General features: G+C 50.0%; 1 protein-coding gene across 7 annotated transcripts in view; it reads left to right on the top strand.

Moving 5' to 3' along the window:
- The first annotated feature begins 1,373 nt into the window (after positions 1 to 1,373).
- CACNA2D1 (calcium voltage-gated channel auxiliary subunit alpha2delta 1) overlaps positions 1,374 to 24,604 on the top strand; it is a 1,412,752-nt gene continuing 1,389,521 nt past the window's right edge. For 3 of the 7 annotated variants that reach the window (XM_069627804.1, XM_069627806.1, XM_069627803.1), the window contains exon 1: positions 1,376 to 1,779. In XM_069627804.1, coding sequence (XP_069483905.1) covers positions 1,682 to 1,779 — 98 coding nt within the window. In that variant the 5' untranslated portion in view covers positions 1,376 to 1,681. Of the gene's footprint in view, positions 1,780 to 24,604 lie in introns of all 7 variants that reach the window. The other 4 variants (XM_069627808.1, XM_069627807.1, XM_069627805.1 and 1 more) reach the window with 3 other exon arrangements.

Here is a 24,604-nt window from a genome sequence, read left to right as displayed (position 1 = left end):
GCACTCTGTATCCTTGCTCTTCTGCGTAGAAGGGCAGTGCATGACCCCCAGGAACCCTTGCACTTCCCTTGCGGTAATGAGTGGAACCCCCAGACGGACCTCTCCCCTCATCTGCCACAGGAATAAAGCTGGGAAGGTGGGTCCTATTGTGAGTATGCACCTTGCCCAGAATGGGAGGGGCAGTTTAACTCAGCATTTATAGTCTATGGGGCATTTTTCCAAGATGCATTTTAAATGTGTCCAGAATGATCTATGAACATCTCTCGAGATGTGCACTTCCAAGTAGGTGACAGTGTCATTACCTCAGTGTAATGCACAGGCCATCAAATGACAGCTGTGATGGGACAGGGACACTGGTGAAGGCCTCGCACTTGCATTTGGTAATCCTAAAGACAGAGCTTACATAATGTCCACCAGGGGCCACATGCAGTGAGTGGCAGATGCAGCATCAACCGGTCCCCAGTTTAAAGATGGACCTTTTGAGCAAGAGTCACGCGAGGACAATCCCTCTGGCTTGGTGGTGGCCGGGGGTTCAGTCGTCAAGTTGAGGAGATGCGCGTAGAGGAAGAAGGCTTAGATGGCCAAGGACCTGTGCCCGGTTCACCTTTAGAGTTGGCTCACGCTTGTGTAGTAGTGTGAGGGCTGAGTAGGAGGTTTAGCCACTGCTCATCCGTGTAGTCATGCGGGGTAGAAGTTATTCTGTTATGCAGTAGGGGCCGCGTGAAGTTCCTTGAGAAGCGAACTCTGGCAATCCCAAGTGGTCCTAGGGTGGTGGTGATATGAGCCCGCCCAAAGGATGGCAAGCCTCCCGGGCATCCACAGAAGTCACTACATGTGGCTGGGGCTATGCCCGTTCTGCTGCATACCCTGGGAACCCGGTCCCCTCTCTGGGTCATTGGCATGTGTCTCAAGGGCCAGTGAGCCTTGGCTCACCAAGTGTGTGGGACTACACCGCCAGTCGGACCTAGCCAGCGCAGCCCCGGGGAGGGGTCCTGGGAGCCGCCTGGATAGCCACCGGTCCACAGACTCATAGCTGGACTACTTGGCACACTATGGGGCTCAAGGTTGGCCCAATGAAGTTCCCAATGCAGCAGTCACCTGAGATGTTGGGGTTCAGGAAACGGAGAGTAAGATAGGGTGAGACATGAAAAGAACGGATTCCATGAAATATAAGTGCCCCTTGACTTGTAGTACGCGACAGAGGGAGTGTGAGAGTGCAGGCAGAGTGCAGCAGTGAGTGTTAGAGAGGCAGGAGGGGACTTTGGGAAGTTCCCATGCCACACTGCACTGCACGCTGCCCACGGTGCGGCTGTGGGCACCGGCTCCCGTGCGTGCGTGCGTGCGTGCACGGAAAGGAGCGAGGAATCGCGCCGAGCATCTCCCTCCCGCCCTCCTCCTGCAAGTCTGCACATCTCCTCCCCTTCTCCGCAATCAGGGGAATAAATAAGGAAAGGAGAGAGTGCAAGAGAGAGGAGGGCGCTGAGATCCGTTCCCGAAATAGCCCCGATGGCAGCTGCCGCTGCTGCTCCGAGCAGCCCGCCGCTGCTTCTGCTGCTGCCACTGCTTCTGCTGGAGTAGGCTGAGGGCGTGCACGCGCGGGGCTCTCCCTTTCTCCCCGGCTCCACTCCAGCTCTTATCAGTTCGGATCGCGGATCCGGGGGCTGCCTGCCTGCTCGCGAAGATGGCTGCTGGCTGGATGCTGCTGCTCTGGAGCCTGACACTTTGCCAGTCCTTCATCGGCAGGTCGTCCACCGAGGAGTCCTTCCCCTCGCCCGCCACGTGAGTGACCCCCCAGATGGGCTCTGGGTGGCTTGGGTGGCTGGGAGGGCGGCGGGGGCGAGGCCGGGATCCGGCGTGAAAGGAAATCACAGGTTGCAGTCTCGAGTTCGCGGATCTGATGACGCTGGAGGGGGGTGGGGGCAGACCTCACTGCCTTAAAGTGTTATTATTTAATACTGTGCACGGCTCACTCGCGGCGTGGAGGGCAGCCCTGCACTTTCCCAGCAGTCCGGGTCTGTGCTTGGACTCGAGGCTTCTAAATATACCCGGACTCCTGAGCCCAGCCAGGAGGAAAGTTTCCTCTGGCCCCAGCACCCCCCACCAGGACTATTTCCATCCCACCAGCGGAGGGTGGCTGCCATGCTCTGCCCTTTCCCGTGCCCGCTGCCAGGGCCCCATTGATTAATACAGCGATCGGGGAACAGGGCAGCGGGGCGTAGCCTCCCCGTGCCCTGCTTTCTCTTTCAGCCGCTCCTAATTGGCCGCCCTCCAGCGCTGCATGTGTGTGTCATGTGTGTGTTGACATCTTTTGTTCTTTTCAAAGGGGGGGGCGTGGAACACAGGCTTGTATCTGCTGTACCGTGAGGGCGCGACACGCCCAATGCACCCCACGCTGTTTCGAGTCCGCGGACTTCATGTTCTGTGCTGCGGCGGTGGAGGATGCCATGCCGTGCCCCTTTGCTATCCGTGACATCTTCTGACACATGCCAGTGAGGCAGCAAAAGTTGAGGAACAGCCCCGAGGGGTGACCTCTGGCGACTCCTGCAGGATCTGCTCGCGGATCTGGGTTACAGCTGCCAAGGGGGCTTAAGTGGGCGACGCACTTAACGAGGCACTTTGCCTCCCAAGCACGCAGGGCTGAAGGCAGCACTCTCTGGGCCCAGGTCTGGCAGAGGCTGGAGACTGGCCCCGCTCGCATTAGAGCAGAGGGGATTTCAGGCTGTGCAAACCCCAATTAGCGGTTTGAGAGTGCATTGCGAAAGGACTCCGCTCCCAGGGTGCCCCCCGGTCCCTAATGCAGGTCCTCCAGACACGTGTGTGTAATACCCTCGATATTAAGCAAACAGCCCACCCACGTGTGTCCTCGGAGAGTAGATCTGGGGGCTAATTAGGCTAAACCCCCACCAGCATGCCTGTCAGTGTTGCCCCCACCCTCCTCCATTTCAGAAATGAAACCCAGGCCTTACTCGCCCAGAAGCACCCCGTGCCCGCCTCCTTCTGAAATGCACCAGCCCGTAATTCCCCAAGACCCCCCTTTACCATGCACGCCCCTTTCCCACACTTACGTGTTCACCCCCAGCTGAGAATGTGCACGGTCCCCCGACACCCTGACCGTGCACTGGCAATGTGTATGTTTACGGGTTATGCCCCTCGCCCTTTCACATTATACCGCTACCCAGTAGACCTTTTGGGGTGACTGTTACCCTCGCCCGCAATTTGCCCGGCACTATTTGTTGATGCCTTGATCTAATTACCTAGCAATATTTAATTCTGTTTTATTATACGGCAGCTTCTTTAATTATCTAAGAATGAGAGTGGGGACCGGAATGAGTTCCCCCCCAGCTTCCTACCCCACCCCATATGTTGGGGGAAGGGGAAGGGGGAGGGGGGTGTTCTCTTAATTGAAAGTTCATCCAAGGACGGGCCTGGGGAAAAGCACGGCTTTTAAGAAGGCCGAGTATTCGGTGCCTGCCGCGCGCTGTTTTGTAGCGGGTGTCTTCTTTACACAATGTGTTCTGACTAGAAGTGAAAGGTGTGTGCACACACGCACACGCGCACACACACACGTACACGCACCATACATCTCTTTGAACACGTAGTGCGGACCTGCGCCCACATTATGGAGTAACACGCTGGGTGTGTGCGTGCATTACAGACTTCATTGAGAGGCGGGTGCCTTCAGCCGGGGTGGGGGCGAGGGATTCCGAGCTGGGGGTGCCGGCACCCGCCATGGGGCTCGCAAAAGATAACGTGCGCGCTCGCCGGTGTGCAGGGTGGGTGCACAGCAATGGATTGTGAAGGCGTGTGAGGCCTGCTCGGCTGTGTGCCAGCGAACGGATGCTAACACAAGAGCACTCCGACAATAACACACCACACTGTTAAAAAAAAAAATAATACAATATTTCAAGGATATTGTATATGAATTAACAGAAGTACACTTTATTTTTTTAAATGTGTTTTTAAATATCTTAAGGGTGAGGTATTTTGCTTTTGGGTAGAGGGGCAGAGATGGGGGCAATTCTCTGCAGCGGGAGGGGGCCTTTAATAATGATGAGGGCTTCGCAGTGACGGGTGTGAGTGGAGCCTCCGTGCTTGGCATCAAAAATATTAAAACTATCGCCCTGTTTCCTGTCACGGCCCTTCTCTTCTCCTCATTTGCCAGAGGGTGGGCACCGTCCCTGTTTGGGTAATACTCGGGTCCACTTCCCTGAGCGGGACAGATCTCTTTCAGGGGGGTCGCAGTGTGGGCGGGGTGGGTAACCTGCACCACCGAGGCCTTTCCTAACGGTCCGAACTAAATTCGGGTCCGCTCGTCCATTCACAGGTGCCTGCCCCTCCCCCTCCTTGCACAGCAGAGTGGCACCGCTGCCAGACACCACACGGAGGCGATCGATGCGAGTGCAACTCCCCCGAGTCCTGAGTGCCCGGGGGGTTTATTCAGGCGGAGCAGGGCCGTGTATCTAAAGAGGGCGGGTTGTGCATTCACGGTTCAGTGCAAACGTGCATCCATAGCCGCGTGTGTGTGTGTGTGTTTGTGCATCATGCGCACGCACACACAATATGAACGCATTGCTGCTTCCAATACCCCTACCCTGCGAGTTTGCACCTGTGTTGTGTGTAAAGGCAGCAGGGACTTTTGTGTTCGTTGGTGGCTCCGGCCTTGCCACAGACTTGGGGTGCAGGGAAGCGGACAGCTGCCCCCCAGGTCTGGGAAGTCCACCTGTGCCGGTCCCTCTGCTCTACACAGCCCCACCCACACCTGCTGTTTACAGGCAGGATACAGGCTCAGCCGCCACATCAGAAATACTCAGTGTTGCACTAAATCCCCCAGAGTGTTTGCTTCGTCTCGTGTTCAGGTGGTCTTGGCCTATCCAGAATTTAGCCGATTATTTGTTGTTTTTATTTTTTTTAAAGCACGTATAACTTGTAGAGATTGTTTTTCTTATTTAATACATCGTCCGAAAGCATTTTATTTCTGTTGCCCAATAATTTTCGGAAGTGTGCAGATGTTTCCCTTGTGCGAGTAAACACTTGAGAAGCGCCTTCTCCGTGTGCACGATGCACACGAGTGTATTATTAGAAAGATTGACAGCGCGAGAGGACATGTTCCGGGTGCACGTGCAGTGTGGGGTGCATTTTCTGCACTGTTAATTGTCAGCACATTGAGTCCTGCTGGCCTCCTGTCACTGGAAACTGCACATTCAATGTAATGTTTTGTGGACGCTGTATTTGCAAGCGGTTGTGAATACATGTGTGTGTGTGCACATATGTGATAGGTTCTTTATAATGCGTGTGTGTGTACATATATGATAGGTTCTTTATAATGCGTGTGTGTGCACATATATGATAGGTTCTTTATAATGCGTGTGTGTGTGCATATATATGATAGGTTCTTTATAATGCGTGTGTTTGTGCACATATATGATAGGTTCTTTATAATGCGTGTGTGTGTGCACATATATGCGCGTACACGTATCATGGTCTCATCTATATAATGTGTTTGCTCACCTTTGCACACCTGTCATTCAATGTAAACACCCAGGGATACAGGAATCCTGGACATCTTAAGTAAATTAAGCCCGAATGAAAGAGGCTTTCGGGGGGGAGTCTGCAGGCGGCTGCAGACGCCACATGCCCGCCCTGTTCTGGAATAATCCAGTATTTTAAATGCAATTTAAGGGGCAGTGTCATTAAAATGACAGCGTGTCGTGCGTGGTGGCGACATTCTGTACTCGAGGGATGGCACGGGTGTAGAAAAGCAGCCGAAATCAGGGCCGGGCGGTTATTCATTAACCGCCCCCCCCCAATAACCGCCCCCCATGGGGATATTGCACGACGCGACCACGCGTCCCATCCCATATATTTCTATGGTTTCCAAATATTGTTGCACGTCGGCTGCTGGTTAAACAATAACGTACTGCCTGTGCAGGAATATTCTTTGCCACAATGTTCGCAAATTATTACAGGGTCAAGTGGGCGGGGACACGGCCCTAATGCCCCGCCCCCAACCTGCTCGTTAAATAATGCATCTACACGTGCCAGTCCCCAGGTATGCAGATACCGCGGAGCATTGCAATGCAGATGGAAGGGGCTATGCCTTACATTGCACAGCGGACCCCCCCCCACCCCCCCCACCTTATTGGGGTCGCATTTCAGTTTTTTGCATCTGTTCTCTGCTCATTCCATCCTGGCCGGACACCGGGAGAAGCCCCGTTGAAGCTGCTGGAAATAGTGTTTTTACGCGCGCGTCTACACCCTGAGTAGTGTGTCTGTATTATGTCAGTCGGGCAGTTGCCCACATCGGCTAATGACTGGCGACTTCACAGCCGGGCTGGCGGCGTGGGTTATTGCCCAGAAGCGAGCAACGTGTGCGCGGCAACACAGGGGTGTGCACAGGACAGAAGCTTGCACGTGCCGTTCCATATGACACATGATACAATTCCCCTCTTCCTGTGAAGGGTCATATATATGCATGTCGGCCCTGCGAAACCTATGTGCGAGGGGGCAGGGGGGGGGGCACGGGGGCGGCGATCTGGCATAGTGCAAAGGTGTTGTGCTATGTGTCTGTTTTATGGAAGAGGAATTCGTGCAAAAAGACAGCACAACCGCAGTGGTTCTTTATACTCCAGGCTGTTTAACCCCCCCCCCCCAATTCCTCTTCAATGCAGAAATGCCTAAAGGGTTAAAAATGCGCAGGTGCCCCCCCCCTCCCCAACACACACACACACCCTCCCACATGAAGCCTCCCCAGGTAGTTTGGAAAAGCAGCATTCTCTGTTGTATGTTTTCGGGTACTATGGCAGGGGACAGAACAGGCTGAAATAACCCCATGTTTTTCCAGTCCCCACAGGTCGCTTCTCTAAAGGAGGGAGGGTCGGTTTCAGGGGAGCTTCAAGGTTGACCTTTCAACTTGAAGTCCTGGCTTCAGCGCGTGAACAATGACATTTATTTCTGGGGATTTTTTTTAAAAAAAAAAAAAACCTGTGCCTTAATAATGCTAAATACGCGGGGGCGGGGGGGGGGGCACGTGCAGTACGCTGTCCCCAGCCCCTCTGCCCCCAACACCATGGTTGCTGTCATCTGGCCTCAACCGCCGCTCCCCTCTGTTAAATGTACAGTCCCACATATTTTAGAAGCTCCTTTTAACATGCATGTTTCCTATAAGTGGCAGCTCTAGGCCCGCGCAGCAACACATCCCATCGCCGCCCCCGCGGCAGACCCTCCCTCTTATGGTCTAACGCGGCAATATATAAGGGTGCGCTTCTTTTAATGAAGGCGAGAATTACCGGCCCCCTCCAAACACCGCAGGGCCCCCAATGGCCGCGTCCCCAGGCCCCAGTGTGTGGAAGGGGCGCACACTGCATGTCACGTGGCGTGAGTGGGATTCACATCGCACGCGCATGGTCTCCACACACACACACAGATGTTGAAGTCTCTGACGCCCCCTTCCCCGTGGACGTGTGACATGTCATTGTTTTGACCGCCGTATGCACTGGTGCAAAAGGCACAGTTCACGCACAATCACAAGGATGATAATACGACTTATTCTAGTAACGTTATTAATTCTGGGGTGATGACCCTAGCACGCCTGTGTGATGGACCATGAACAAGAAATGGCACTCCTCTTAAAACAGGCGCAGGCGGCTCATCCCCGGTCCATATACCACCTTGTAGGATGCAACAGGGGGCGGGGGGGTTGGGGTAGGTGGGTGTTTGAACACTGAATGCATGAACGCCCGCGCTATATTTTTCATGTGGTGACAACTTCATCAGCAAAACAATAATTTAACTAAATGTGGTTAAGAATAAACGCCGCGGGAAAGCCTGCATGCGACGATTAGGTGTGTTGAAAGGAAGAGCCGGGGCGTGCGGGTGTGTGCAGCAGTTTCATTCTGTGACCACGTGTAGCGTCCATCCGCAATCGCCAAGGCCTCACAGCGCTAGATTCGGGGCACCGTGGCCTCTAGGGACAAAAGTGACCGGCATCTTCGCCAGGGGCTCAAAGAGGCCCCGCGTGGGGTCATGTTGGCCAGGTAGGACGTGTCGTAACTCGGGTGTCTCGCCCTAATTGGTATCGGTGTGGCGTGCTCTTGTTTGTTTATTTATAGCGCCTGGACACAGGCAAGTGTTTAAATTATTGCTGCCACCGCATTCAGACGTCCAGTGAAATCGGCGGAAATAGGGAGCTTATATAGCTGTACTCATGTGTGGGGGGAGGGGAGAGGGTCCTGAGTACCTTCAAAGCACATCCGTGTTGGGGTACAATCCCCATTCTCTAATTTGAAGCCCCTGTTAATTTGCAGCATGTGTTGTAATTGTGTGAGAAATAAAAGGGCCTTAACTGGAAAAACCCGGTGCTTTATTTTGATTTCGGTACCTGCGGCTCACTGCCGGGTTTTAGGGGACGGGCTTTTCACTGTCGGTTCCAAAGGGGTGCAAGGTCGCGTGATTGTTTAATGCTGGGGTCTCCAACACATGGCCTGGAGTGTCTCCAACACATGGCCTGGAGTGTCTCCAACACATGGCCTGGAGTCGCCTTAAAGTTGGCAAAGCTCCTGCCTGTTGCAGCCAGGGAAGCTGCTATCTTACTGAGTTTCTTTCCAGAACCCTGTCCTTGCAGGCAGTCCTCACTCTGAGCTTTTTCAACCCCTCAGCGGTGCTGAGTGCGCGTCTCATTTAGTGTATTTCTCTGAGGCGTCTCCAGTGAGTACCCGCCATCACACCCCCACACATCGATCGCATCCATGCACGGGCTGCAGAAGAAGAGAACCCGCCCCTTTCAAGTTACCTCTGGCAGGAGTAGGGAAGGCTTCTAAATCCACGCCACAACTCAACCTAAATGGGAGTGTGTTGCTTAGTCAGTGGTCGCTTTGAAAACACGGTGTGGCAGGGGTTCCAAAGGATTGGACTGGGATTTCCTAGAGGGAGTGAGATACACCTAACGCCACCCAAGTGCACAGCGCTGCAGGTTGGCAAGGAGCGCTCTGGACTAGAACCTACGGCCTACAATTGCCCTCATTGAACTCTGGTGCTGCTACTAACCACATGGGTGTGAAATGGGGGTAGTGCTTGCTACCCCTGCGCACTACGGTGTACGGCCACAGCTGTATAAGCAATCCGACTACTAGTTCCTTTACCTACAAGTGCGCCTTTACCTTTTAGCAATCGTAGCAGCGGGTTGTTTCTGCCTTCGACTAATACATTTTCATGGAACATTGTCCCCGGAAGCTTATCCAAGGATTGAATCAAAAATATGCAAGTGCCATTTCTTGGTGTTCGGAACATGTCATGTGGGTGGGGGAGAGGTCGTGAGTTTGGCCACCCCTTAATTTGGATGAAATAGCGCAGTGGTGCCTTACACAGAATACAAAATGCCCCATAGAGAAGCAAGCGGCCACGTGTTTGAAAAACAGCAGAATGAAAAATATATGCGGGTGGCCCATTACATGCACTTGGCTCTGAGCCAGAAAGGGGTAGGGAACATTCAAAAGGGCAATCGGTAGGGTAACTTGGGGGATGCAGGCGTTGGCTAGTGCTTATAAGGTGGACTAATAGCCCCTGTCCCACCCACAAGAATATGTGCGGGTGGTAAGGGGAACTGAAGTGCAGCTCAGTGCCAGGCAGACAGGATACAACCAACCGACAACTCGACAGCGGTGCGCGAAGTAAGGCCGTGCTTTCTGGGTGGGTGGGTGGGTGATAGCATGTCCATTTATAGATGAATGCTGCCAGAATTTAAGCAATCATTTGCTATTTATGTCCGGAACCAACGATCTTTACTCATTTCACATGCCACTAGTTTTTGAATAAAAAGAAACAAAAATCAAGCACCACGTGACTAATTCTGAAAAATTCTCAGCGATCAAGAGAATTGCAGCAGATCTGTATATTTCGGGACTGAACATATCACAGTATATCTTTGTTAAAAAGCCTCAGGTCCACACGCAGCATTTTATTCTGATTATTTTGATTAACGTTATTGTTGTTATCCAGGCCAGAGCCCTCTCTCAGGAATGCACTGTAGGTTGTGCTTCAAGCTGTGGGTCTTGATGGAAGGAGAGGGGGAGGGACGCGACCCATGTACACGCCTGCAATAAGGGGATATGTCTGGAAGGCATTCATCTCCTGAAAGGATTTGCACTCCAATCCCACTAATTTACTGGGTCCCTCCGGTGAGCCCTGGCTCAAGCAGAGGCGGAGACAGTCTGAATGTCTCATTTGGCGACAGGCATGGCTAAATATGGCCATATATGGGTTCATCCTTTTCCCCCGTTGGATCTTTTACATTTTTCTCATTTCTTCTTCTTTTGCTGCATGAAGCAATCTGCCTAATTTGCATAGCAATCCCCTGGGAATGGCGGGGAACATGTGCACCACATTAAACCGCCATAAATCACAGCGCATTTAAGAGCAACCACAAGATTTGCTCGGTAATTGGAATCCATTCCATCGGATCGAAAATGTCCAGCCCCATCACACGTCAAGCATTGCAAGTGGCGCGTGCTGCATCAAACGTTAATTTTTTTTTAAAATTCCACTTTTTAAAGCATTCATGCCAAGGCCTGAGAGATTAGCAGGGGTGTCGCGCGGCATGCATTGTTTAACAAACAATCCCTGATGCCATTGCGCTTGGGGCAATAAGCGTCGCTTGACTTTCCCTTGGCGTGAATGCGGACGTTGTGTGGGTGTCAAGGGTGACCTCAGCTCTTTATCTGAAAGTGTTCTTTTTAAATTGCAACCTATCAAATCTGACTGCCACCCTGATCCATCCGCTACATACAGATGTGTATGGTTGGTGCACAGCAGTTGCAACCTGTGTCCAGCATCGATTAAGGGGTCTACAGATAGTGGTTATTGGCCCAGGTCCTTATTGGTTTGCGTCGTGGCAGAATTGGCAATGGTGGGGGTTCATCTCGTCACTTCTTACGCAAGGCCCGCCATAACCAGGGGTATGTAGTAAGTGCTCGGTGTCCAACAGCGTTCCAATGCCGGCATCTCTTCCCGGCTTCTGGCATTCCAATAAGGGAATGGGCATTTTTCATGGAATTGCTCCTATAGGCCCAGATTGTAAACATGCCAGATTCCATGAATTTGAGGGTGTTTCCCCGACACCTGCTCAGATCAACATTAGTCTGTGGTTGGTACACATAGTGGCCACTTAAGAAGAGCAGTGCTCCCCGCTTGCTCTGAGTGATGGCTTCACCCATTGGGTGGGCATCCTGAATTTGACTGGGACTGGCTAGAAGGGAATGTGTCTTCATGGGGCTTTTGGTAGGGTTCTCCACCTGACATGTAGTGCTGTTAGTGCACATATGTAAGTACAGGGCATTCTGGGATTGGCCAGGTTGTGGTAGGCTTGCAGTGTTCAGAAAGACCCCTGCAAAAGGGAGAACACCCGTTCCATCTCTGCTATCAGTATGCAGCCACTATGTTGACCTTTGTCTTGAACAAACTCAACCATTGGAGCCCGCACACACGAGGCCCATGTATTATGTGAGCACCTGCAAAGAAAGCAAGTTAAACTGGAAGCTGCATGCTGGGAGTGGCAGCACCACATGGGGAACCACCCCCAACATGTTTGTCTTGTACGGCCACGCCCACTGCCTTCTGCCAAGGGTACATGTTTTGAGCCTAGCTTAAGTGGGCAGCTGTGAATGCCCTTGGAGGTTCCTCGCAAGTGTCCTTCCCACACCTTTAGTGTGGTGGAATTGTGATCAGTGATGGGAAACACTGTTACGACACACAAGCGGATGGTGCCTCGGACTGCAGGTTGTCAATATGCCCCTGACCAATGGAACTGTGGAGGCAGTCAGGTCACATGACCAATGGAACTGCAGAGACAATCAGATCACATGACCAATGGAACTGTGGAGGCAGTCAGGTCACTTGACCAATGGAACTGTGGAGGCAGTCAGGTCACTTGACCAAGCAATCAGGTCACTTGACCAATGGAACTGTGGAGGCAGTCAGGTCACTTGACCAATCGAACTACAGAGACAATCAGATCACACGACCAATGGAACTGTAGAGGCAGTCAGGTCACTTGACCAATGGAACTGTGGAGGCAGTCAGGTCACTTGACCAAGCAATCAGGTCACTTGACCAATGGAACTGTGGAGGCAGTCGGGTCACTTGACCAATGGAACTGCAGAGACAATCAGATCACATGACCAATGGAACTGTGGAGGCAGTCAGGTCACTTGACCAATGGAACTGCAGAGACAATCAGATCACATGACCAATGGAACTGTAGAGGCAGTCAGGTCACTTGACCAATGGAACTGCAGAGACAATCAGATCACATGACCAATGGAACTGTAGAGGCAGTCAGATCACTTGACCAATGGAACTGCAGAGACAATCAGATCACATGACCAATGGAACTGCAGAGGCAATTTGGTCACTTGACCAATGGAACTGTAGAGGAAATCAGATCACTTGACCAATGGAACGGCAGAGGCAATCGGGTCACTTGACCAATGGAACTGTAGAGGCAATCAGGTCACTTGACTGATGTAACTGCAGAGGCAATCGGGGTCACTTCACCAATGGAACTGCAGCAGCAATCAGATAACTTGACCAATGGAACTGCAGAGGCAATCGGGTCACTTGACCAATGGAACTGCAGCAGCAATTAGATGACCAATGGAAATGCAGAGGTAATCAGGTCACTTGACCAATGGAACTGCAGAGGCAATCGGGTCACTTGACCAATGGAAATGCAGAGGCAATCAGATCACTTGACCAATGGAACTGCAGAGGCAATCAGATCACTTGACCAATGGAACTGCAGAGGCAATCAGATCACTTGACCAATGGAGACAATCAGATCACATGACCAATGGAACTGCAGAGGCAATCGGGTCACTTGACCAATGGAACTGTAGAGGCAATCGGGTCACTTGACCAATAGAACTGCAGAGACAATCAGATCACATGACCAATGGAACTGTGGAGGCAGTCCGGTCACTTGACCAATGGAACTGTGGAGGCAGTCAGGTCACTTGACCAATGGAACTGTGGAGGCAGTCAGGTCACTTGACCAATGGAACTGTAGAGACAATCAGATCACACGACCAATGGAACTGTAGAGGCAGTCAGGTCACTTGACCAATGGAACTGTGGAGGCAGTCAGGTCACTTGACCAATGGAACTGTGGAGGCAGTCAGGTCACTTGACCAAGCAATCAGGTCACTTGACCAATGGAACTGTAGAGGCAGTCCGGTCACATGACCAATGGAACTGTGGAGGCAGTCAGGTCACTTGACCAAGCAATCAGGTCACATGACCAATGGAACTGTGGAGGCAGTCAGGTCACTTGACCAATCGAACTGCAGAGACAATCAGATCACATGACCAATGGAACTGCGGAGGCAGTCAGGTCACTTGACCAATGGAACTGCAGAGACAATCAGATCACATGACCAATGGAACTGCGGAGGCAGTCAGGTCACTTGACCAATGGAACTGCAGAGACAATCAGATCACATGACCAATGGAACTGCGGAGGCAGTCAGGTCACTTGACCAATGGAACTGCAGAGACAATCAGATCACATGACCAATGGAACTGCGGAGGCATTCGGGTCACTTGACCAATGGAACTGCAGAGACAATCAGATCACATGACCAATGGAACTGCAGAGGCAATCAGATCACTTGACCAATGGAGACAATCAGATCACATGACCAATGGAACTGCAGAGGCAATCGGGTCACTTGACCAATGGAACTGTAGAGGCAATCGGGTCACTTGACCAATAGAACTGCAGAGACAATCAGATCACATGACCAATGGAACTGTGGAGGCAGTCCGGTCACTTGACCAATGGAACTGTGGAGGCAGTCAGGTCACTTGACCAATGGAACTGTGGAGGCAGTCAGGTCACTTGACCAATGGAACTGTAGAGACAATCAGATCACACGACCAATGGAACTGTAGAGGCAGTCAGGTCACTTGACCAATGGAACTGTGGAGGCAGTCAGGTCACTTGACCAATGGAACTGTGGAGGCAGTCAGGTCACTTGACCAAGCAATCAGGTCACTTGACCAATGGAACTGTAGAGGCAGTCCGGTCACATGACCAATGGAACTGTGGAGGCAGTCAGGTCACTTGACCAAGCAATCAGGTCACATGACCAATGGAACTGTGGAGGCAGTCAGGTCACTTGACCAATCGAACTGCAGAGACAATCAGATCACATGACCAATGGAACTGCGGAGGCAGTCAGGTCACTTGACCAATGGAACTGCAGAGACAATCAGATCACATGACCAATGGAACTGCGGAGGCAGTCAGGTCACTTGACCAATGGAACTGCAGAGACAATCAGATCACATGACCAATGGAACTGCGGAGGCAGTCAGGTCACTTGACCAATGGAACTGCAGAGACAATCAGATCACATGACCAATGGAACTGCGGAGGCATTCGGGTCACTTGACCAATGGAACTGCAGAGACAATCAGATCACATGACCAATGGAACTGCGGAGGCATTCGGGTCACTTGACCAATGGAACTGCAGAGACAATCAGATCAAATGACCAATGGAACTGTGGAGGCAGTCGGGTCACTTGACCAATGGAACTGCAGAGACAATCAGATCACATGACCAATGGAACTGTAGAGGCAGTCGGGTCACTTGACCAATGGAACTGCAGAGACAATCAGATCACATGACCAATGGAACTGCAGAGGCAATCGGTACACTTGACCAATGGAACTGCAGAGACAATCAGATCACATGACCAATGGAACTGCAGAAGCAATCTGTTACACCTTTTCGTCATCGCTGCTTTGTACACTTACATAGGTGGAAAATGTGCAGTTCCGCGCTTTGTTGTGCAGATGCGCGATCTATTTCTGTCAATACCACCAGTTCTAGAGGTACTGTGGTTCCACGTCATCAGTGCACGTCAAGGACAGGTCACATGATTCTTCCACGCAACCAGCTGACTATTACGACATGTCATGTGACGCTATATCAGAACCGAAGGCTTTCGCCTTCGCGCGTCGCTTCTGTATTTCAGGACGCTCCGTAAGTTCGAACTCTAGGCTCTCCCTATTCTAGTGTATTCAATCTTGCATGGTATCTACCATTCCTTTTTCTCTCTTACCTTATAGTGTGCCCTTCCAGCGCTTCCTTCCAACCATCTCTACCTTTCACTCCGAGAACCCTCCACCTCTCTGCAACAACTAGATTCCTCCAAATCCATCCGTAAGAAACCCCTCTCTTCTCCCAATCGATTCTATTATTCCGCTGTCCTCCTATATTCACCTGTTGTTTTCTCCCGTTAGAACCTGTGATACAGCCATCAAATCGGGAGGTCTGCGCCTTGGATAAACCACCTGTCTGCAAGGATCTCCGACAACACACCTAGGGTTTTTTCCCCCTTGAGGGTTTCCCTGGGGGTCCTGCCTCTTCCTGTTGAAGTTTCTTTCTTCCCTTCCAGCAGAGTAGGGGTCTCAGGACTCTCAGGGAGGCTTTTCAATTCCGCCGCTGCTGTCCCGGTTCCGGCGTTCCGACCAGGTTAGTGGAGTTTTATATCTCATTCTGGACTATCAGATTAGAGTGTTACAGTAAGCGACGCCATAAAAAGAAACTCTCTAGCTTGGTCGGAGCGGCGGAGCAGGGATGGAACAACAAATGCAGCAGCTAATGGCTGCTATGCAGTCTATGTCTATTGAAATGCAGAGTCTTAAACAGGACAATGCACAATTAAAACAACAGTTGACTCGGGCCTTTTCTGAAACCCCTCCCGTTACTCTCTCCTTGGGCAAGTATGATGGTGACCCACATAAGTTGAAAGAATTTCTTGATAGTTGCATCATTCAGTTTACGTTCAAATCTCGATTCTTTCCCACGGATAAGGACAAGGTAGGATTTCTCATTTCACACCTAACGGGTCCTGCCCTTGCTTGGGCTACTCCGTTAGTCACTTCCGGAAACGCTGTATTGGATTCCTATCCAGCGTTCTCCAACAGTCTCAGGTCCATGTTTGGTCGACAAGAGATTTCGGTAGCCACGCAGGAAAGGCTTCTTGATCTCAGGCAAGGTCAGAAGGACCTTATGTCCTATATTACTCGATTTAAACAGTTATCTTCAGAAACCGGTTGGCCTGATGACGGACTACTCACTCTCTTTCGACGAGGACTTGCGGAGGATTTGAAGGATGAGGTGTCCAAGATCCCACGGCCAGCGAATCTGGCGGAGATGATATCTTTGACTATGCAAATAGACTACCGCCTTCAAGAGCGTTCTATCGAAAGGAAGAAAGGGAAAGGTCCTCGTCTCAACCCTGATATCTTGGCCCTACAACATAAGACCACTCCTTCTGAGGAACCCATGCAGATAGGATCTGTTAGAGGTCCTATTTCAGCCATAGAGAGAGAACGACGGAAGGCCTTGAACCTGTGTATGTATTGTGGGTCTTCTTCCCATTTGTTACGAGATTGTCCTGTTGTCCCTCCTCGCAGATCCAGACCTTTGCCATCGGGAAACGCCAAGCCCCTACCGTAAGGGGAACCACGGTAGGAGTACAACTTCAGGGTTCCCCGATAGAAGAAGAGTCCACTTTTGAACCATTGGCTAATAACCCCTCCATGGTTGTACTTTCATTGACCATCTTGTTGCCTGACCGTAACTTGATGGACATACCAGCTCTGCTCGACTGCGGAGCCGCTGGAAACTTCATTGATGATAAATGGGCAGCTAAGAACGGGATAGGCAGAACTCCTAAACCCTTTTCTACACCTATCTTAGGAGTCGATGGTAGTCCATTAAGCTCGGGACCTATACGAGAACAGACCAAACAGCTAACTTGTTTGATCGCCTCTCATAAAGAGTCATTGGTGTTCGATTTAATCAGAGCGGCTCACTTCCCCATTATTCTTGGTCTGCCTTGGTTGCGATTACACAACCCCTACATAAATTGGAAGGCAGGAACACTTTTTTTGGGCTCGGAGTACTGTGTCACACATTGTCTTTCACGCAATTCGGTAGGCCTATATATTCCATCAGAGTCTCCTCCTACCACCGAATTGCCTTCCATCGGTCATTTGAGTATGATTCCCAAATGTCATCAACACTTTCTCAGGGTGTTCTCAACTCCCCAGTTTCCAACACTTCCGCCTCATCGAAGGGATGATTGTCATATAGACCTGCTTCCAGATCAACCGGTTCCGTTTGGACGAATGTATGTTTTGTCCCAACGGGAGAAGAGTGCCCTTCGAGAGTATCTCCATGCTAATATTCAGAACGGTCTCATTACCGAATCTAAATCTCCCGCTGGAGCTTCTTTATTTTTTATTCCAAAGAAAGATACAGAAGAATTGAGACCGTGCATAGATTATAGAGGGCTCAATAAGATCACTATTCCTGACAAGTATCCCATGCCATTGATTAAAGACATTCTTGAAGCCGTCCGTGGAGCTACTCTCTACACTAAATTAGATCTCAGGGGAGCCTATCATCTCATCAGAATCGCTCCGAATGACGAATGGAAAACGGCCTTTCGAACCCCTTTTGGACACTTCCAGTACCAAGTAATGCCCTTTGGCCTGGTTAATGCGCCGGCTGTGTTTCAACGGTTTGTGGATCACCTTTTCGCTGATTTGCTGCTTCATTGTGTCGTCATTTACCTCGATGACATTTTGATATTCTCAGACACTCTTGAAGACCACATCCAACATGTTAATCTAGTTCTGAGTCGTTTGCAGACGAACCATTTGTATTGTAAGGCAGAGAAGTGTGAGTTCCATCAAGCTCAGATAACCTATCTTGGATTTGTCATCTCTGCAAATGGGATCTCTATGGATCCCAGAAAGGTTTCTGCCGTGCTAGATTGGCCAGCTCCTTCCACCGTCAAGGAGGTTCAGCGATTTCTCGGATTCGCAAATTTCTATCGGAAGTTCATTCCTTGTTATTCTGAGACTATTCTACCCATTACTCGACTACTCAAGAAGGGGATCGTCTTCTCTTGGAATCCTTCTGCCCAACAAGCCTTTGAGACCTTAAAGGGTTTATTCATCTCCGCCAGGGTCTTACTCAACCCGGATCAATCCCGCCAATTCATCCTTGAGACAGACGCTTCTCATCACGCTCTAGGAGCTGTCCTTCTACAAACAACTGATTCGGGGGAGGAGAGACCGGTGGCCTATCTGTCAAAGACGTTTACCTCCTCAGAACTACACTACTCTGTTCTTGAAAAAGAGTTATTGGCCATAAAGAAGGCTTTCGAAGAATGGAGACATCTTCTACTAGGATCTCCCCATACCATTGTGGTCCGTACAGACCATCAGAACTTGAAAGTACTACAGCAGGCTCAAACCACCAATAGTAGACAAGCACGGTGGGCGTATTTCTTTCTGCCTTACCGAATTGAATTCACCTTTCTCCCAGGAAGCCAGAATCTCAGAGCCGATGCCTTATCTCGAAAGAAACCACAGGTTTCGCAATTCAGCTCAGAGAAGATGTTTCCTCAAGCAAGATTTGTGGCAGTCATTTCCGACTTTCTTCAGCTACTAAAGCTGGATACCATTAAGAATCAATCTGAATGTGAGAATCTTCTTTATACCCACCATCTTACAAAGGATCAAGGATTGTATTTCCACGCAACACAGGTCCTAATTCCTTCTAGTGTTCTTCAATCTGAGGTTCTTCGGATGTGCCATGACTCCCGAGCTGCAGGTCACCGGGGAATACAGACTACTCTGGATTTGATACAACGTTATTTCTGGTGGCCAAACCTTCAGGTCGATGTTCAAGATTATGTAAATTCCTGTACAACATGTATCCAGTCTAAGGCTTCACGAGCTCCTCCCTTTGGCTTACTTTCCCGCATGCCGATTCCCGAGAAACCTTGGCAAATCATCTCCACTGATTTTATAGTGGATCTTCCCCCTTCCTCAGGTTACACGACAATAATGGTTACCATTGACTACTTGACCAAGATGGCCCAATTCATTCCCTTAGTCAAATTGCCAGGGGCAGCCCAAATGGCTAGGATCTTCATTTCTGAAGTGTTTTCCAGACACGGCCTACCTGAAGTCATAGTCTCTGACAGAGGGCCACAATACACTTCTCAATATTGGAAAGGAGTCTGTCACTTCCTAGGCATTAAGAGGGCACTCAGTTCGGGTTACCATCCCCAGACCAACGGGCAGACGGAGCGTCTTAACCAAACTCTAGAAGGATACCTCCGCTGTTACGTCTCAGCAGCTCAGGATAATTGGTCTGAACTGTTGTCTATCGCAGAATTTGCTTACAACAATGCCAAGCACACTGCCCTTAAGACTAGCCCCTTCTTCTGTTCATACGGGTTTCACCCTTCTTTTGTCCCTACCATTACTCCCTCCCCCTCTAAATTACCAGGGGTGGACTGTTTGATAGACATCATCCAGTCTGGCCAAAAGAAGGCTCGGTTGGCCCTTCAAGAAGCTCAGGATCGAGCCAAGCGGTATGCAGACCAACATCGACGCAAATTTCCAGAACTACAAGTAGGGGACAAGGTTTGGTTGGCCTCTCGGTTTCTTCCGAAACACTTAGTCCCTTCTAAATTATCTCCTAGGTTCTTTGGTCCTTTCAAGTTGGTATCTAAAGTAGGCTCGGCAGCAGTTCGACTGGCTCTCCCGGCGGCCTGGTTTCGCATTCATCCTGTTTTTCATCTATCTCAAGTGAAACCAACTGTAGCTGATCGTTTCCAACGCTCCACAAAGACCATTCCACCTCCGGTGATCACCGATACCGGGACAGAATATGAGGTGGCCGGTATATGTGACTCCCGCTACCGCAGGGGTCAACTACAATTTCTTATTGACTGGAAGGGGTATTCTCCGGCTGAAAGAACGTGGGAACCTGCTTCTGGGGTTCACTCTCCCCTTTTGATTCAACGTTTCTTTCGTTTACACCCGGGGAAGCCCGGATCGCCCCCCAGGAAGAGAGGGCATACTGTTACACCTTTTCGTCATCGCTGCTTTGTACACTTAGATAGGTGGAAAATGTGCAGTTCCGCGCTTTGTTGTGCAGATGCGCGATCTATTTCTGTCAATACCACCAGTTCTAGCGGTACTGTGGTTCCACGTCATCAGTGCACGTCAAGGACAGGTCACATGATTCTTCCACGCAACCAGCTGACTATTACGACATGTCATGTGACGCTATATCAGAACCGAAGGCTTTCGCCTTCGCGCGTCGCTTCTGTATTTCAGGACGCTCCTGTGCCCTTCCAGCGCTTCCTTCCAACCATCTCTACCTTTCACTCCGAGAACCCTCCACCTCTCAGCAACAACTAGATTCCTCCAAATCCATCCGTAAGAAACCCCTCTCTTCTCCCAATCGATTCTATCATTCCGCTGTCCTCCTATATTCACCTGTTGTTTTCTCCCGTTAGAACCTGTGATACAGCCATCAAATCGGGAGGTCTGCGCCTTGGATAAACCACCTGTCTGCAAGGATCTCCGACAACACACCTAGGGTTTTTTCCCCCTTGAGGGTTTCCCTGGGGGTCCTGCCTCTTCCTGTTGAAGTTTCTTTCTTCCCTTCCAGCAGAGTAGGGGTCTCAGGACTCTCAGGGAGGCTTTTCAATTCCGCCGCTGCTGTCCCGGTTCCGGCGTTCCGACCAGGTTAGTGGAGTTTTATATCTCATTCTGGACTATCAGATTAGAGTGTTACAGTAAGCGACGCCATAAAAAGAAACTCTCTAGCTTGGTCGGAGCGGCGGAGCAGGGATGGAACAACAAATGCAGCAGCTAATGGCTGCTATGCAGTCTATGTCTATTGAAATGCAGAGTCTTAAACAGGACAATGCACAATTAAAACAACAGTTGACTCGGGCCTTTTCTGAAACCCCTCCCGTTACTCTCTCCTTGGGCAAGTATGATGGTGACCCACATAAGTTGAAAGAATTTCTTGATAGTTGCATCATTCAGTTTACGTTCAAATCTCGATTCTTTCCCACGGATAAGGACAAGGTAGGATTTCTCATTTCACACCTAACGGGTCCTGCCCTTGCTTGGGCTACTCCGTTAGTCACTTCCGGAAACGCTGTATTGGATTCCTATCCAGCGTTCTCCAACAGTCTCAGGTCCATGTTTGGTCGACAAGAGATTTCGGTAGCCACGCAGGAAAGGCTTCTTGATCTCAGGCAAGGTCAGAAGGACCTTATGTCCTATATTACTCGATTTAAACAGTTATCTTCAGAAACCGGTTGGCCTGATGACGGACTACTCACTCTCTTTCGACGAGGACTTGCGGAGGATTTGAAGGATGAGGTGTCCAAGATCCCACGGCCAGCGAATCTGGCGGAGATGATATCTTTGACTATGCAAATAGACTACCGCCTTCAAGAGCGTTCTATCGAAAGGAAGAAAGGGAAAGGTCCTCGTCTCAACCCTGATATCTTGGCCCTACAACATAAGACCACTCCTTCTGAGGAACCCATGCAGATAGGATCTGTTAGAGGTCCTATTTCAGCCATAGAGAGAGAACGACGGAAGGCCTTGAACCTGTGTATGTATTGTGGGTCTTCTTCCCATTTGTTACGAGATTGTCCTGTTGTCCCTCCTCGCAGATCCAGACCTTTGCCATCGGGAAACGCCAAGCCCCTACCGTAAGGGGAACCACGGTAGGAGTACAACTTCAGGGTTCCCCGATAGAAGAAGAGTCCACTTTTGAACCATTGGCTAATAACCCCTCCATGGTTGTACTTTCATTGACCATCTTGTTGCCTGACCGTAACTTGATGGACATACCAGCTCTGCTCGACTGCGGAGCCGCTGGAAACTTCATTGATGATAAATGGGCAGCTAAGAACGGGATAGGCAGAACTCCTAAACCCTTTTCTACACCTATCTTAGGAGTCGATGGTAGTCCATTAAGCTCGGGACCTATACGAGAACAGACCAAACAGCTAACTTGTTTGATCGCCTCTCATAAAGAGTCATTGGTGTTCGATTTAATCAGAGCGGCTCACTTCCCCATTATTCTTGGTCTGCCTTGGTTGCGATTACACAACCCCTACATAAATTGGAAGGCAGGAACACTTTTTTTGGGCTCGGAGTACTGTGTCACACATTGTCTTTCACGCAATTCGGTAGGCCTATATATTCCATCAGAGTCTCCTCCTACCACCGAATTGCCTTCCATCGGTCATTTGAGTATGATTCCCAAATGTCATCAACACTTTCTCAGGGTGTTCTCAACTCCCCAGTTTCCAACACTTCCGCCTCATCGAAGGGATGATTGTCATATAGACCTGCTTCCAGATCAACCGGTTCCGTTTGGACGAATGTATGTTTTGTCCCAACGGGAGAAGAGTGCCCTTCGAGAGTATCTCCATGCTAATATTCAGAACGGTCTCATTACCGAATCTAAATCTCCCGCTGGAGCTTCTTTATTTTTTATTCCAAAGAAAGATACAGAAGAATTGAGACCGTGCATAGATTATAGAGGGCTCAATAAGATCACTATTCCTGACAAGTATCCCATGCCATTGATTAAAGACATTCTTGAAGCCGTCCGTGGAGCTACTCTCTACACTAAATTAGATCTCAGGGGAGCCTATCATCTCATCAGAATCGCTCCGAATGACGAATGGAAAACGGCCTTTCGAACCCCTTTTGGACACTTCCAGTACCAAGTAATGCCCTTTGGCCTGGTTAATGCGCCGGCTGTGTTTCAACGGTTTGTGGATCACCTTTTCGCTGATTTGCTGCTTCATTGTGTCGTCATTTACCTCGATGACATTTTGATATTCTCAGACACTCTTGAAGACCACATCCAACATGTTAATCTAGTTCTGAGTCGTTTGCAGACGAACCATTTGTATTGTAAGGCAGAGAAGTGTGAGTTCCATCAAGCTCAGATAACCTATCTTGGATTTGTCATCTCTGCAAATGGGATCTCTATGGATCCCAGAAAGGTTTCTGCCGTGCTAGATTGGCCAGCTCCTTCCACCGTCAAGGAGGTTCAGCGATTTCTCGGATTCGCAAATTTCTATCGGAAGTTCATTCCTTGTTATTCTGAGACTATTCTACCCATTACTCGACTACTCAAGAAGGGGATCGTCTTCTCTTGGAATCCTTCTGCCCAACAAGCCTTTGAGACCTTAAAGGGTTTATTCATCTCCGCCAGGGTCTTACTCAACCCGGATCAATCCCGCCAATTCATCCTTGAGACAGACGCTTCTCATCACGCTCTAGGAGCTGTCCTTCTACAAACAACTGATTCGGGGGAGGAGAGACCGGTGGCCTATCTGTCAAAGACGTTTACCTCCTCAGAACTACACTACTCTGTTCTTGAAAAAGAGTTATTGGCCATAAAGAAGGCTTTCGAAGAATGGAGACATCTTCTACTAGGATCTCCCCATACCATTGTGGTCCGTACAGACCATCAGAACTTGAAAGTACTACAGCAGGCTCAAACCACCAATAGTAGACAAGCACGGTGGGCGTATTTCTTTCTGCCTTACCGAATTGAATTCACCTTTCTCCCAGGAAGCCAGAATCTCAGAGCCGATGCCTTATCTCGAAAGAAACCACAGGTTTCGCAATTCAGCTCAGAGAAGATGTTTCCTCAAGCAAGATTTGTGGCAGTCATTTCCGACTTTCTTCAGCTACTAAAGCTGGATACCATTAAGAATCAATCTGAATGTGAGAATCTTCTTTATACCCACCATCTTACAAAGGATCAAGGATTGTATTTCCACGCAACACAGGTCCTAATTCCTTCTAGTGTTCTTCAATCTGAGGTTCTTCGGATGTGCCATGACTCCCGAGCTGCAGGTCACCGGGGAATACAGACTACTCTGGATTTGATACAACGTTATTTCTGGTGGCCAAACCTTCAGGTCGATGTTCAAGATTATGTAAATTCCTGTACAACATGTATCCAGTCTAAGGCTTCACGAGCTCCTCCCTTTGGCTTACTTTCCCGCATGCCGATTCCCGAGAAACCTTGGCAAATCATCTCCACTGATTTTATAGTGGATCTTCCCCCTTCCTCAGGTTACACGACAATAATGGTTACCATTGACTACTTGACCAAGATGGCCCAATTCATTCCCTTAGTCAAATTGCCAGGGGCAGCCCAAATGGCTAGGATCTTCATTTCTGAAGTGTTTTCCAGACACGGCCTACCTGAAGTCATAGTCTCTGACAGAGGGCCACAATACACTTCTCAATATTGGAAAGGAGTCTGTCACTTCCTAGGCATTAAGAGGGCACTCAGTTCGGGTTACCATCCCCAGACCAACGGGCAGACGGAGCGTCTTAACCAAACTCTAGAAGGATACCTCCGCTGTTACGTCTCAGCAGCTCAGGATAATTGGTCTGAACTGTTGTCTATCGCAGAATTTGCTTACAACAATGCCAAGCACACTGCCCTTAAGACTAGCCCCTTCTTCTGTTCATACGGGTTTCACCCTTCTTTTGTCCCTACCATTACTCCCTCCCCCTCTAAATTACCAGGGGTGGACTGTTTGATAGACATCATCCAGTCTGGCCAAAAGAAGGCTCGGTTGGCCCTTCAAGAAGCTCAGGATCGAGCCAAGCGGTATGCAGACCAACATCGACGCAAATTTCCAGAACTACAAGTAGGGGACAA

This window comes from Ambystoma mexicanum, chromosome 12 (genome assembly GCF_040938575.1).
Source record: "Ambystoma mexicanum isolate Mex_15411 chromosome 12, UKY_AmexF1_1, whole genome shotgun sequence".
Lineage (NCBI taxonomy): Eukaryota > Metazoa > Chordata > Amphibia > Caudata > Ambystomatidae > Ambystoma > Ambystoma mexicanum.
Note: the sequence above shows the minus strand (reverse complement) of the source record. Positions and strands in the feature narration are given on the sequence as shown.